We start from the raw sequence: 14,497 nt of genomic DNA, 5'->3' as shown, positions 1-14,497 counted from the left end.
TGCGTGAAGATGAAGATGGCCAATTCGAGTACTCTTGGAACTCGGACGAGGACAATTTCATCGATGTGGATGGAAGTGTCGCCGACCCCGACGATGATGAGTGTGATTACCATCTCATAGGATTACATCCGCGCAAGGACGTGGTGATCCTACAAACCTCCAACCGCGCCGCTGCTGCATACCATGTCATGACTTCGAGAATGCAATATTTAGGAAATCGGCTTGTTAAAGACCCTTTCAGTTATTTTCACGGAGTTAGATCTGCATTTCCTTACCGTCCATGCTACGTTGATGCGCTTCCGCTTAGATGCACTTCCAGCAACTAAACCACACTCCTAGGGTGGTTGGTGATCCATCCTGCCCCGCGGCGTGTAAATCTTTGGGGGGGTGGGGGGGTGGGGGGGGGGGGTTAATTTATCAGCTGGGTGCAGCTGAAAACAGATGGATGTGTTTGTGAGAGGATCTAAGTATTCATTTATATATATTTTTGTGAGAAATTCATTGATATTGTTATGGCTAATTAATGTGTGCTTTTCTTCAGCTTAAGCAATCCAGCAAAAAACTTATAGATACACTTCATTTGCTAAAGTACAAACATACAAATATTAATGCACTACAGTGCAGACGTCCAGCCAAGGTCCATTTTAGAGCTAGAAATAGATATATGGTGCAAACATATATAAATAATATTTAGATATAAACAATTTGCCTGGGTCGGAGTTGGACGCTTCATGGTGCACCGTCTTGAGCTTTGTCCATCACGTGCCCACCTTACAACCACTTGCACATAAACGGATAAACCATGTCGTATATCATATCAATAAACTGGAGAAGGAAGAGCAAGGTAATTGGTTATAGATGGAAACAGGAGATTTGGAAACTATCACAAGCTGAAGGGGGAAAGAAGTGACTCCACACAGTACCCAAAACAAATCAACCTCTGTGCTGAAGAGGATGAACGAACAGTTGGAGCCGTGTGTGTAATAAAGGAAGCGTTGGTTGTCGCGGAAACAGCCGAGGACGAAAACCTCCATACTCGGGTAGCACTTTAAAGCATGTATTCTTCATATGTTCCATGCGTGTTGCGACTGTACTGAATGTACTGTACTGTTTGAGAGGATCGATTTGGCAAGTCACGTATACGCCAAAGGGTTTTTTGTACCAGCTACTGGTATTTTGGATGTGTGATAATGGTACCAGAAGCTAAGTTCCTTCATGGTTTGATCTCGAGAAGTTAGTGAGTTCTACCGTGATCGGTCTTATTAATACTACTTCCGTCTCAAAATAAGTGACTCAACTTTGTACTAAAGCTAGTACAAAGTTGAGTTACTTATTTTGGGACGGAGGGAGTACTATGTAAGTGTGGCGATGCATAATCCGCTTTCTGCATGACTAGTGAAAGCACAGCATCTCTCTATTGAGATGATTTTGGACTGAGGCCCGAGGAGCTGATTCGGGGCACTGGTGTTCGTTTGATCTATACACTTTGGGAGTGCGTGGTGGTTCCTGATTTATGTCCATGTGACATGTCAATGTCACCAGAATGACCGAATCTCGCGTAGCCTGTTGGTCAGTGGTTTGCTAAAACAGAGAGCCTACCTTGTATCTTCTTTTGCTTGTCTGTTTGCGAAACAGGGAGCGCCTACTTCAGCATTGTGTCTTACTTCCATATGATAGGAAGCTTCCCTCACATCTTTTTATTTCGTTTTCATTTGCAGACTCGTGTTTTTTTAATGTTTTAAGTGTGTGAGTTTGCATGAAACTGAAGACCGAAATGTCTGCTGCAGTTCATCCGATTTTCCCCTGGAAGCAAAGTTTACATGGTGGTTTTGGTATTAACAGCTGAACATTTCCCCCTGGAAACACGTTTAATAGCTGAAGATTACAGACGTTAGTGTTGACCATGGGATGGTTTGTGACTGCTCACAATTTGTTTCATGCACAGAGTGAATTTTATACTACATACACTTGTTATTCTGTACTGGCTTCAGTTCCTGGCTGCAAAAGTTTCCGATTTTTCTGAAATGAAACAGTCTGTAGACACAAAACATACACTTATTTTCTTCTTACTTTCACTTTCACCTTCTGGGCATCCTTTAACCTCCAGAGCTGCAGGCGTGGTCGCACTCAACGGGCTCCAGCTTCTCACTTCGCTGGCAAACACAGCCTCGGCGGGAATGGTCGAGTCGATGCAGTTTGCCTCACCAAAGTAAAGAAACATCAGCTGAAATGGAAGCTTCAGATTTACATGAATAAGTCTACAAGCACTGATGGTGACCAGAGCATTCTTCCTCTTCCTTCAGAGATGTCTTACAAACAAATTTGCCTTTTTCTTTGCTGTGCAAATGGATTGTCGCTCTCTGGGAATAGATGATATAAAGCATAAACAATCTAGCAAAACATATACGTACACTTCATTTGTTAAAGTACAGAGATACTAATACCAATACAAGACAGTACATACGTCCAGCCAAGGCTCGTTTAGAGCTACAAATAGAGATATGGTGCAAACATACAAATATCAGTACAGTACAGTACAGTACAGGCGTCTAGCCAAGGCTAATTTAGAGATACAGATAGGGATATGGTGCAAGCATACAATTAATATTTGAATACAAATAATTCGCTTGCCACAGAGTTGGGCGCTTCATGGTGCACCATCTTGAGTTTTCTCCATCATGTGAGCCCACCTTACAGCCACTTGCACATAAACCATGTCGTACATCATATCAACAAACTGGAAGAAGGCGGCCCTCCATGTTCTCTTCATCAACATGGTGCAGAAAACTGTCCACAGACCCACCACAAATCCAATGCTCATGGCAATGTAAAGGGAAGGCATATCATTCATATCTCCGAGGCCACTTTGCTCTGCATTATGTGATGAGCAGTTCCTGCCGACAGGACCTCCACAAAGGCCGGGGTTGCCGATGTAGATATACATCTGGTTATCAAGAGCTTGTAGCTGTTGTCCGGATGGTATTGCACCGGACAGATTGTTGTATGACAAGTTCAAGTGGCTCAAATAAGTTAAAGCTGACAAACTTGATGGTATTGAACCAGAAAACTCATTAAAGGATAGGTCGAGTGAGTCCAACTGCCTTAAATCACCAATTTTGTTTGGGATTGCTCCTGTAAGGTGGTTGTTTGACAAGTTCAGATTGGTAAGCCCAATGAGTAAAGGCATCTCCTCTGGAATATGTCCTGCCAAACTATTACTTGACAAATCAAGAACTACCAGGAGCTGGTAAATTGCAAAGGTGTAGTCACGCTTTTGGTCCTTTGTGATTACTGGGATGCTTTCTTCATATATGTAATCCCCCGTGTCATGTGACACCACTGTCATCATTGCCTTCAGATTTGACAAAGACCATGGTATGCTTCCTGTTATCTTGTTGTGTGCTATGTCCAAATAATGAAGACCATGAAGGGAAGTGAGACTCTTAGGAATATGACCACTGAACATATTTGATCTCACTCTTAATATTTTCAAGTGTGGCATTTTTTGGGGTAACCATTCTGGCAATCCTCCAAATAACCTGTTGTAAGAAAGATCAAGGAACATTAATCCTGGTGACCTTTGAAGAAATTTTGGGAATTCACCAGTGAGATCATTGTTATTCAAGGCTAAGCTCAGCATGTCAGAACCAGATTTATCTGTAGAGTTTGGAACAGGTTCCTTTTGGCACTGCATAATATCTCCTGTTAAATGGTTTCCTGATAGGTCCAGCCTTTTCAGTTTAGTCAATTGGCATATAGACGACGGGATGGTGCTTATGAATTGATTATTTGCAAGCAACAACTCTTCGAGTAGTGGAGCATTTAACTCTGATGGCAATGTCCCAGATAAAGAGTTTGAAGATAGGTTCAGTCGTACTATATTTATAGGCAACTGTGACGGTAATGAGCCATGCAATTTGTTTCCAGATGCTTGCAAGAATGAAGCTTGGGAAAATGTCACCCAAAACCAATCAGGAATAATGTCATCCAGACTTGCATTACTGAGAACAAGAATCTCAATGTCTGATTGCGATTTAAGCCATTCTGGAAACTTGGGGCCCAGTAGGCATGACCGGAATCTTGCGACTTTCAATCTAAAGGGAGGGATCCATTGTTTGTTGATAGCTAATCTCAAAGAGTTGTACGACAAGTCCAGATACTCTAGATTCAATAGGCCTGCAAAATGCTCCTCCATGAGCACACTATTTACTTTATTATGGCTGAGGTCCAAATGCTTTAAATTACTCAAACTTCTGGAGTGTTCTTTCAAGAGCAATTCACTGAAGTTATTATAGCTGAGGTCCAAATGCTCCAAATTACCTAAACCTGCAAAATTTTCCCTGAGAAGCACACCATTGAAGTTGTTGTTGCTGAGGTCCAAATGAATTAAGTTGCACCAACTTGCAAAATGTTCTTTCAAGAGCACACCGTTGAAGTTATTGTATTCTTTAAACAACACACCGCTAAAGTTATTGTAGCTGAGGTCCAAATAATTTAAGTTGCCCAAACTTGCAAAATGTTTTTCAAGAGCACACCGTTGAAGTTATTGTAGCTGAGGTCCAGCCATTTCAAATTAGTCAGTGCTCCAACTCCTACAGGCAGAGGGCCAGTCAACATGTTTTCAGATGCTTCAAGAACACTAAGATTGGTCATGTTCCCTATCTAAATGGGCAGATTCCCTGTCATATTTCCACCCCACACTGATAATTCTTGCAGTGTATTCCATGAGCACTTTGGCAGTCGCCCCATGAACTCCCCTATGCTCGAACCTATGTTGTTATTATCGAACCTCATTCTGGTCAAATTGCACAAATTTTCTTTTTTTTTCGAAAAGGGGGTTTACCCCAGCCTCTGCATCAGAAAGATGCATACGGCTCATATTTCCTATACTCAAGTAGCGCTGTAGTGGCTAGAATTTGTCATGATTCAGACAGCCCACCATGCACAGCATGGCAGACAAGTTGGAGTGCTCTTCTTCAAAGTCATCATGGAGTTGGAGTCCAGCGTCAAAAGAGAACGTCTCTGTCCGATTCCGGGTGAGAAGCACCGATCGAGCCCAACTGATGAACGATGACCCTGCTGCCGAGGTCTCGTCTATTCTCCATTTGACTACTTTTGATATAGTGGACGTACGTGTCGATGCTGTGAGTGTCGTTTTAAACCCCTGCAAGCAGGGTGAACGTGCAGCATCCAGCGTTCCAACTCACACATTTCACAGCCCGGCCGGCCGGCGGCAAAACCATGCAAGAAAGGCTGCCGTTCCGTGCGATCCGGCCGAGCAAAGGTACCCTGCTGGCTATTACTCTCTCCTCCTGATTACTTACTCAAGTACTGCTTGGCATCCATCTTGTTTGCTGTCAAAAATAAAAGGCATCCATCTTGTTCATGGTAGCAAGCTCGCACATCTTTGCTTTTTCACATGGGTTCTACTTCTAATATTCTCCCCGTTAGGATCATGAAGCCTATTAGTAGTATTGTTCATGAGGGCAAGCTCACAGCAAAGCCGCCACCTCATAAGTTTATTTTCTTTGAAAACAAGATATCCAGGCTACAAGCTAGATTGTGTATATCAAGTTATCAACTGATGCACACACGACTAATTAATCTTGTAGTGAACATAGTTTTCCACTCACAATGCATTATGTTCTTCACACTTTGTAGTTGACGGCGCCCTTAGTCAAGCGGCGAGGCTCGCCACCATGCTTATGCCACTGCCGTTGCTGCTCATTTCTTGTGGAGTCGGCAGCATCCGTTGCTCCTCCTCAACGACAACAGTCCATGACAACAGCACGGACATGATGCCGCTGCTAGATTTCAAGCGGGCCATCACCAACGGCTCCAGGCAAGCCTTGACATCATGGCACACCGGCGTCCCCCTTTGCAGTTGGGAGGGCGTCTACTGCAGCATGACACACCCGGGTCGAGTCGTGGGGTTGGACCTTGGCGACCTAGCATTGTCTGGCCCGATTTCACCGTCCCTCGGGAATCTAACGTTCCTTAGGGGACTGAACCTGGCCAGGAATGGCTTCATTGGGGAGTTGCCTCCTCTCAACCGTCTCCAAAGATTGGAGTACCTTGACTTGGCAGAAAACTCACTGCGAGGGATCATTCCAGATACTCTTACAAACTGCTCCAATCTGCTGTACCTAAGCCTGTCTAACAACTCACTAATAGGTGAAATTCCCCAAGATATAGGTCACCTATCCAATCTAGTGAGTTTAAATCTTTACAAAAATAATCTCACTGGAGAAATCCCACCAAGCCTAAAAAACATCAGTCAGCTTGAATATATCTATCTTGCCGATAATAAGCTCACCGGAACCATTCCTGATGAGTTGGGAAAACTCCCAAATCTTTCTGAATTAGGCCTTGATGCAAATTGGCTATCAGGTGAAATCCCAGAAACCCTGTACAAATACAATCATTCTTCTCTCCAATATTTAACCTTAAGTTCCAATATGCTTGGGAAAACACTGCCATCTAACTTTGGTGATACCCTCCTGAATCTTGGAGCCCTCGGATTGGAGGATAACCATTTTGAAGGTTATCTCCCAGCGTCACTAGGCAATATTTCAGGGCTAGAGTGGTTAGACTTGTCATTCAACAATTTTGTTGGTCAAGTTCCAACTTCTTTTGGTAATCTTGGACTATTACAACACCTAGACCTTCAGCAAAACAATTTGTCGGGCTTCATTCCAAGAGAGCTGGGTCGCTTGCAACACCTCACCAATTTTTATCTATCTGATAATAATCTGGAAGGAGGGGTACCATGAAACAGAGTCTTTGTTGGAAATAAGCGGGGTCAGAGCCTTTATCAGTATTGGAGGCAACCGGTGGGGACTCCTTTGGAGGGACACTGGATCTGCTCCCATGTCCTACTATGTATTGGACAAAAGATGTGCATTATGTACTACCTGATCATATAGAGTATTCAATCTAATATTTGGTTCATACCACCCATACTGTTGATCTATTTTATGCTCACCAGGCCGTCAAGAGCAAACCTGTCACTATTGTTTTGTTTTGTTTTGTTTTTTGGCTGTGTGTTATTCTCGGGGTTGGGACCTTCCCACCTTCTTTTTGGCAATAAATGATTCGGTGACATCTGGCTCTCAGTGCTCAGCAATATGCGAGACAAATCTAAAGGATAGTTTCAGAAAAATCATCAAGATTTTTCATACTAGCCATTGGCCAGTTACCGACCACTCCCATTGAATGGTCTACAAGAAAATCTAGTCCACGTATTGATCTTGTCATGCTGACAGTTCTAATACTGGAGTTATGGCAAGAAAGCTTATAACGACTTGGACAGTCAAAGCAGAGAATAGTGGATTAACTTAACTTGCATATGCTTTAGGGAACCGTAATGTGGTTTCTAATTGTCAAGCCCTAACAGGCGCCTTTCCCAGACTTCCCTTGTCTTGGTCACATTGTCATCCATAAAGATTACACTATCCCAGTCATTAGTCTCAAGTTACCCTGCTTACAAAATAGAGAGAAGCAGCACATTCCCAGTCCACGGCATGGTCTTGCAATGCTTGCATAGTTATCTTCTACTTTAGTTATGGATGAAATTTACAGTGATTTGAACAATCGACGAAATCAGTAAGCACATTATCAGTAATTCGGATATCGGAGGGGTAGTATGCATACTTTGAGAGTTTGCGTTTCATTGGTGATAGCAGGTTTCTCCTTGCTGCTGGTTGGAAATAATAACCATGGAAGGAACATAGAACACAATAAGTAAGCACGTACATAGAGTTCAACCAAGAATCCGCGGTTTACCTTAGAGTTGTCTTAAAGATGATGATGAGTCAATGACGGTATAGCCAAGCACAACAAACAAATCGCGAAGAGAAACATATCTGAAAGCAGAGGACATATTACGTGACTAGCCAAAGGACTTAACAGAACTCCACCTCATAAACAAATTTGACGAGTTGGCAACGCTTGGGCAAGAGATCGATGTTATAGTATTTCATTTACAGAACCAAGGCTCAGAGGACCAAGTTAAGAGTTGTCTTAAATTTTTCAGCCAGATGCAGAGCCGTGACAGTCAGCTGCTGCATGTTAAGGCCATGAAGGATCAAGTTATTCTTCAGTATGGGTAGAGGGAAGCTAATCAAGTGGAAACGGAGTAGGAGCTCCAGTCACCGACGATGTGCATTATCAGCTTTGACAGTAAAGCTGAGTCTTGAGATTTGGTTAGGTGAACCGCTTCTCTCCTTGGCTCAAGATCTATGCGTACACAAGGCTGTAAGGTTGTGCATCTTTAACCTGAAATGAATGGATCATCACACGATTTGGCTTAAGAGTGTTTCAGAACTGAAGCAGAGTATATCAGAGTGAATCAATCCAACAGAGAAGAAATAATGTCTATCAAGAGGCGTGCTAAATCATAAATCTTAACACCAATCCCAAATAGAGCTACCCCACTGTACACTGAACTTATGCTTTGCTTGCACATCACACATACTGTTTTAGCATATCCATCACATTCACTCATACTACCTCTGTCCAGAAACACATGTTGCTCAAACAGATGTATCTAGATGTATTTGAGTGCTAGATACATCCGTTTGAGCGACAAGTATTTTCGGACGGGGGGAGTACTATTTTACCCCCAACATATATTTTCTGGCAAGACAAGACCCGAATGGTAATTATATATTCCCCATCCAATATCAATGGGAGAGTTGAAGTCCTCCATGTGTGCTTTGCTGAAAAAGAGACCCTTGTATCATATATCTGCTGTTGCTTGTTTGCTTGTGAAACAGGGAACGCCTACTTTCAGCATTTTTTTACTACCATACGATGATACGAAGCTGCCCTCACATTTTTCAGTTCGTTTTCTTCTGCAGGCTCTTGCTTTCTTGTGAGTTCGCATGAGACTGAAGACCGATTTTCCCTGGAAAATGTTGGTTTTGATAGTATATAGATGAACATTTCCCCTGGAAAAAAGTTTAAATGTTGTTCTTCATATTGCAGACGTTAGTGTTGACTCAGTTTGTGACTACTCACAAATTTTCTCCCTTGTTCTACATGTCCATCGTGAGCACCAGCGAATTTATACTACTCCTACTTGTTATCCTGTACTGACTTCAGTTCCTGGGCGCCAAAATCTCCATTTTTTCTGACATGAAGCAAACTGTGCACATAAAAAAATCTTTTCTTAATTTCACTTTCGGTTTTGGGGCATTCTGTAACGAAACGATGCAGGCGTGATCACACTCAAAGGGCTCCTGCTACAGGGGCTTCAACTGGTCAGCCTTGAGCTTCTCAACTTCACTTGCAAACACAGACTGGGTGGGCATGGTCGAGTCATACTGTCTACTGACCAAAGTAAATGAATATCAGCTCAAATTACACTTCAGATTAACATGAATAAGTCTACAAGCACCTATGGTGAAGAGAGCTTTCTACGTCTTGCCTCTTGGCACATCTTACAAACAAGTTTGTTCACATATTGAGCAACAACATGAGATCATCACATATTGATCAGCGCTGATGGTGAACAGAGCTATCTTCTTTTCTTTGTTTGCTATGCAAATGAGATCATCACTCTCTGCGAATAGATGATACAAAGCATACCGAACAACATATGGAAAAGACAGAGTGCAGTTATAGGGATGTATTTCTTTTCTTGAGCTTAAACAATCTAGCAAAACATATACATACCCTTCATCTGTTAAAGTGCAGACATACAAATACCAATACAACACAGTACAAACATCCAGCCAAGGCTCCTTTAGAGCTACAAATAGGGAAATGGTACAAACATACAAATACTATTTAGATACACACAATTCGCTTGCTGCGAAGTTGGGCACTTCATGGTGCAGGGTCTTGAGTTTCCTCCATCATGTGAAGCCACCTTACAGCCACTTGCACATAAACCATGTCATACATCATATCAACAAACTGGAAGAAGGCAGCCCTCCATGTTCTCTTCATCAACATGGTGCAGAAAACTGTCCACAGACCCACCACAAATCCAATGCTCATGGCAATGTAAAGGGAAGGCATATCATTCATATCTCCGAGGCCACTTTGCTCTGCATTATGTGATGAGCAGTTCCTGCCGACAGGACCTCCACAAAGGCCGGGGTTGCCGATGTAGATATACATCTGGTTATCAAGAGCTTGTAGCTGTTGTCCGGATGGTATTGCACCAGATAGATTGTTGTATGACAAGTTCAAGTGGCTCAAATAAGTTAAAGCTGACAAACTTGATGGTATTGCACCAGAAAACTCATTGAAGGATAGGTCGAGTGAGTCCAACTGCCTTAAATCACCAATTTGTTTTGGGATTGTTCCAGTGAGTTGATTATTTGACAAGTTCAGATTGGTAAGCCCAATGAGTAGAGTTATCTCCTCCGAAACATGTCCTGTCAAACTATTACTTGACAAATCAAGAATCACTAGTAGCTTGTAGATTGTAAAGGTATAGTCACGCTTTTGGTCCTTTGTGATCACTGGGATGCTCTCTTCAAAAATGTAATCCTCCTTGTCCTGCGACATCATTGTCATCATTGCTTTCAGGTTTGACAAAGACCATGGTATGCTTCCTGATATGTTGTTGTATGCTATGTCCAAATAATGAAGACTATCAAGGGAAGTGAGATCATTAGGAACATGACCGCTGAACATATTTGACCGCACTCTTAATATTTTCAGATGTGGCATTTTTTCTGGCAACCATTCAGGCAATCCTCCAAATAACCTATTGTAAGAAAGATCAAGGAACATTAACCTTGACGACCTTTGAAGAAATTTAGGGAATTCACCAGTGAGACCGTTGTTGTTCAGGGCTAAGCTTAGCATGTCAAAACCAAATTGATTCGTAGAGTTTGGAACAGGTTCCTTTTGGCACTGCATAATATCTCCTGTTAAATGGTTTCCTGATAGGTCCAACCTATTCAGTTTAGTCAATTGGCATATAGACGACGGGATGGTGCCTATGAATTGATTGTTTGCAAGCAACAACTCTTCGAGTAGTGGAGCATTTAACTCCGATGGCAATGAACCAGATAAAGAGTTTGAAGATAGGTTCAGTCGTACTATATTTATAGGCAACTGTGGGACTTGACCTGTAAACTTATTGGATCTGAGATATATATGATCAGCTGACATGTGTTGTAGATCTGATGGTATTGACCCATGCAATTTGTTTCCTGATACTTGCAAGAAGGAAGCTCGAGAAAATGTAACCCAAAACCAATCAGGAATAACATCATCAAGATTTGCATTACTGAGAACAAGGACATCAATGTCAGATTGCCATTTAAGCCACTCAGGAAATCTAGGGCCCAATTGACATGACCGGAATATTGCATACTTCAACCTAAATGCAGGAACCCATTTTTGGTTGATAGCTAATCTTGCAGAGTTGTACGACAAGTCCAGATACTTTAAATTCAATAGGCCTGTAAAATGTTCCCCCACGAGCACACTATTTAATTTATTATGGCTGAGGTCCAAATGCTTTAAATTACCCAAACTTGCTGACTGTTCTTTCAAGAGAAAATCACTAAAGTTATTACTGCTGAGGTCCAAAAGCTTTAAGTTGCCCAAACTTGCAAATTGTTCATTGGAGAGCACACCACTGAAGTTATTGCAGCTAAGGTACAAAATCTTTAAGTCGCCTAAACTTGCAAAATGTTCTTTCAATAGCACACCACTGAAGTTATTGTGGCTGAGGTCCAAATGCTCTAATTTCCCTAAATTTGCAAATTGTTCTTTCAAGAGCACACCGCTGAAGTTATTGTTCCCGAGGATCAGCCTTTTCAAATTACTCGGTGCTCCAACTCCTACAGGTAGAGGGCCACTCAACATGTTTTCAGGTGCATGAGGAACACTGAGATTGGTCATGTTACAAATCCAACTGGGTAGATTCCCGGTCATATTTGCATCCTGCACCGAAAATTCTTCCAATGTATTCCATGAGCACTTTGGTAATCGCCTCATGAACTCCCCTATGCTCGAACCTATGTTGTTACCACTGAACCTCATTATGGTCAAATTGCACAAATTTTCCAAATTTTCTGGTATCAAACCCACGAGCTGATTCCCACTTAAATCTATGACTTGAAGGGCCGTCGTGTTTGCCAAATCACTAGGAATAGACCCTATCCAGCAGGAATAGGAGAGGTAAAGCTCCTTTAGGCTTTTGAGATTCCAAAACCATGCATGCTTGAGTGAAGTATAGAAGTTGTTTTGAGACATATCAAGGACTTCGAGATGTGTGAAGTTGGAAAGTGATATACTAGCAGACATGGTACTGTTGAGTCCACACCCGGACAAGCCAAGCACTTTAAGAGAAGGAAGCATATTAACACTCTGAAACCAACCCCTCGTACAACTAAGGTCCACACCACTCATGTCAAGATGGCTCAACAAAGAGAGACGTGGCAACCATGCAAGATCCACATTGGTATACGAATTCCCACTGACATCAAGATATTGCAACTTTGAGAGATTTCCAAATTGGGAAGGTATTCTGAAGGTGTTATAGGACACATCAAGGACCTCGAGATGTGTGAGGCTGGAAATTGATATACTAGCAGACACGGTACCATTGAGTCCACAGTCAGACATGCGAAGCACTTTAAGAGAAGGAAGCATATTAACTCTCTGAAACCAATCCCTCGCAGAACCAAGATCCACATAACTCATGTCAAGATGTCTCAACAAAGAGAGACGTGGCAACCATGCAAGAACCACGTCAGGATAAGAATTCCAACTCACATCAAGATATTGCAACTTTGAGAGATTGCCAAATTGGGAAGGTATTTTGAAGGTGTTACCAGACATATCAAGGACCTCGAGATGTGTCAGGTTGGAAATTGATATACTAGCAGACACGGTGCCATTGAGTCCACAGTCGGACAAGCGAAGCACTTTAAGAGAAGGAAACATATTAACCATCTCAAACCAATCCCTCGCAGAGCTAAGATCCACATAGCTCATGTCAAGATGTCTCAACAAAGAGAGACGTGGCAACCATGCAAGATCCACTATGTAAGACCCATAATAATTCTGACTCAGATCAAGATATTGCAACTTTGAGAGATTGCCAAGTTGAGAAGGTATTCTCCCACTGAATCGTGCCCGCGAGAGGTTGAGATACCTGAGGTTCTTGAGAGAAGCCAAGAACACAGGGATGCTTGTGCTATTGAAGTCATTGTAGCTCAGATCAAGATACCTCAGGTGTTGTGAAGTAGCCAAAGAAGAGCTCATCTCGCCTGCCAACAAGCTCAATGATCTACTCCTGTTCGGGTAGCTTTGGTCGTACCTGTAGTAGACCATGTCGATGTTGCGAAGGTTGAGCTTGATGAGATGGCCCGTTCTGTTGCTGCACCGGACTCCCTTCCATTGGCAACAATCCTCACCCTGCCATGACGAGAGACGGCCAGCAGGGTCCAGGAGGCTTGCCTTGAAGGACAGAAGCGCATCTCGCTCGCTGCTGATGCTGGCTCCTGACACACTCGCTTGGCCATGGGAACTGGATGCTACTTGGAAGATCGATAGACAAAGCAGCAGTGCAGCTCCTCGGATGAGAAGCGCAAGCTTAGCCATATTGGTCGGAAATGGCAGATGGAAAGGAGAATGGACAAAGCAGCTTATCTCTATCCCGGTTCCACCACAACCGCAGTATAGGAGTATGGTCTACAACCCACGTCTTGGTCTTGGTTTTGTCATGCATACTTTTCCTATACTCAATGTGTGGCTAGAATTTGTTGATCTGGACAGCCCACCATGCACAGCACGGCAGAAGAAGTTGGAGCTGTAATCTGTGTCCAATATTCGCTCAATAACACCAACAATATCTACACATTGTGTGTCAGGTCGCACATCTAGAATTAAGGTCCTGAGATTTTTTGGTGTTGGCAACCTCTCCTAGACCTGAAATACACAATTCTAGATGCATGTAAATACAATGACTCATGGCTCTCCGTACTCAGCAGCAATCAGCAAAACGAATCAGAAGGGTAGTTTCAAAAAAAAAATCACCAGGATATTTGTCATGCTGGCCTGTTACCTGCATAACCATGTGTTGATTAATTATGCAGTATAACAGCAGAGAGAAGCAGCGCATTCCCAGTCCACGTCCTGGTCTTGCACTGCATGCGTACTTTTCTTCTAGTCAAGTTATATAGCTGAATGATTTGGACAGTCGACCGCGCCGAGCACGGCACGGCAGACAAGCACGTTCAGTAATTAGGATTTTGAAGGACAAGGTTTCATTTTGCCCATTAAAGGTTAGAAATAGGGTGGCTCTTGCATATTGTGACTTGTGCGTAAGTGCGTTTACCGGCGAGGCCCGTCATAGCAATTTTCTCCTCGGTAATCTAGCGGCAAGTATGAATTCCTGTGCTCCCTCTGCGTGAAATAGATAGAAAGCGAACCTGTGGGGAAAGTGGGCGATGTGGCCTGAGATCGTCGGCATCGTTGTCATCTTTTTTTTTTTTTGCGAATATTTCTTACCGGAACTTTG

At 42.8% G+C, this 14,497-nt stretch overlaps 3 protein-coding genes across 3 annotated transcripts; 1 reads left to right on the top strand and 2 right to left on the bottom strand.

Annotated features, from left to right (window-relative positions):
• Nucleotides 1-2,647: 2,647 nt before the first annotated feature.
• LOC147966811 (receptor-like protein EIX2) lies at nt 2,648-4,653 on the bottom strand. The gene is made up of 2 exons (XM_087529115.1): nt 4,583-4,653; nt 2,648-4,250 (listed from the first exon to the last, which is right to left on the bottom strand). The coding sequence occupies exons 1-2, from the start codon at nt 4,651-4,653 to the stop codon at nt 2,648-2,650; spliced, it is 1,674 nt and encodes a 557-aa protein (XP_087385241.1).
• A 548-nt stretch (nt 4,654-5,201) lies between these two features.
• Nucleotides 5,202-6,958, top strand: LOC147966810 (uncharacterized). The gene is made up of 2 exons (XM_087527390.1): nt 5,202-5,284; nt 5,662-6,958. Exons 1-2 carry the CDS (start codon nt 5,242-5,244, stop codon nt 6,771-6,773), a joined length of 1,155 nt encoding a protein of 384 aa, XP_087383516.1. The 5' UTR covers nt 5,202-5,241; the 3' UTR covers nt 6,774-6,958.
• Nucleotides 6,959-9,681: 2,723 nt separating this feature from the next.
• On the bottom strand, nt 9,682-13,635 carry LOC147966809 (receptor-like protein EIX2). The gene has a single exon (XM_087529114.1). It carries the CDS (start codon nt 13,576-13,578, stop codon nt 9,832-9,834), a length of 3,747 nt encoding a protein of 1,248 aa, XP_087385240.1. The 5' UTR covers nt 13,579-13,635; the 3' UTR covers nt 9,682-9,831.
• Nucleotides 13,636-14,497: the final 862 nt, after the last annotated feature.

This window comes from Triticum urartu, chromosome 6A (genome assembly GCF_056163025.1).
Source record: "Triticum urartu cultivar PI428250 chromosome 6A, HENAU_Tu73, whole genome shotgun sequence".
NCBI lineage: Eukaryota > Viridiplantae > Streptophyta > Magnoliopsida > Poales > Poaceae > Triticum > Triticum urartu.
This window is presented reverse-complemented; position numbering and strand designations above follow the sequence as displayed.

Excerpts from the sequence above, each read along its gene's own strand:
- LOC147966811 (XM_087529115.1), bottom strand. The coding sequence starts at position 4,653 with ATGACCAATCTTAGTGTTCTTGAAGCATCTGAAAACATGTTGACTGGC. Across the intron at positions 4,251-4,582 it reads CTGCCTGTAGGAGTTGGAGC|TTTGAGTAATTTAAAGCATT; the intron begins ACTGACTAATTT and ends ACACTCCAGAAG.
- LOC147966810 (XM_087527390.1), top strand. The coding sequence starts at position 5,242 with ATGCAAGAAAGGCTGCCGTTCCGTGCGATCCGGCCGAGCAAAG. Across the intron at positions 5,285-5,661 it reads TGCGATCCGGCCGAGCAAAG|TTGACGGCGCCCTTAGTCAA; the intron begins GTACCCTGCTGG and ends CACACTTTGTAG.
- LOC147966809 (XM_087529114.1), bottom strand. The coding sequence starts at position 13,578 with ATGGCTAAGCTTGCGCTTCTCATCCGAGGAGCTGCACTGCTGCTTTGT.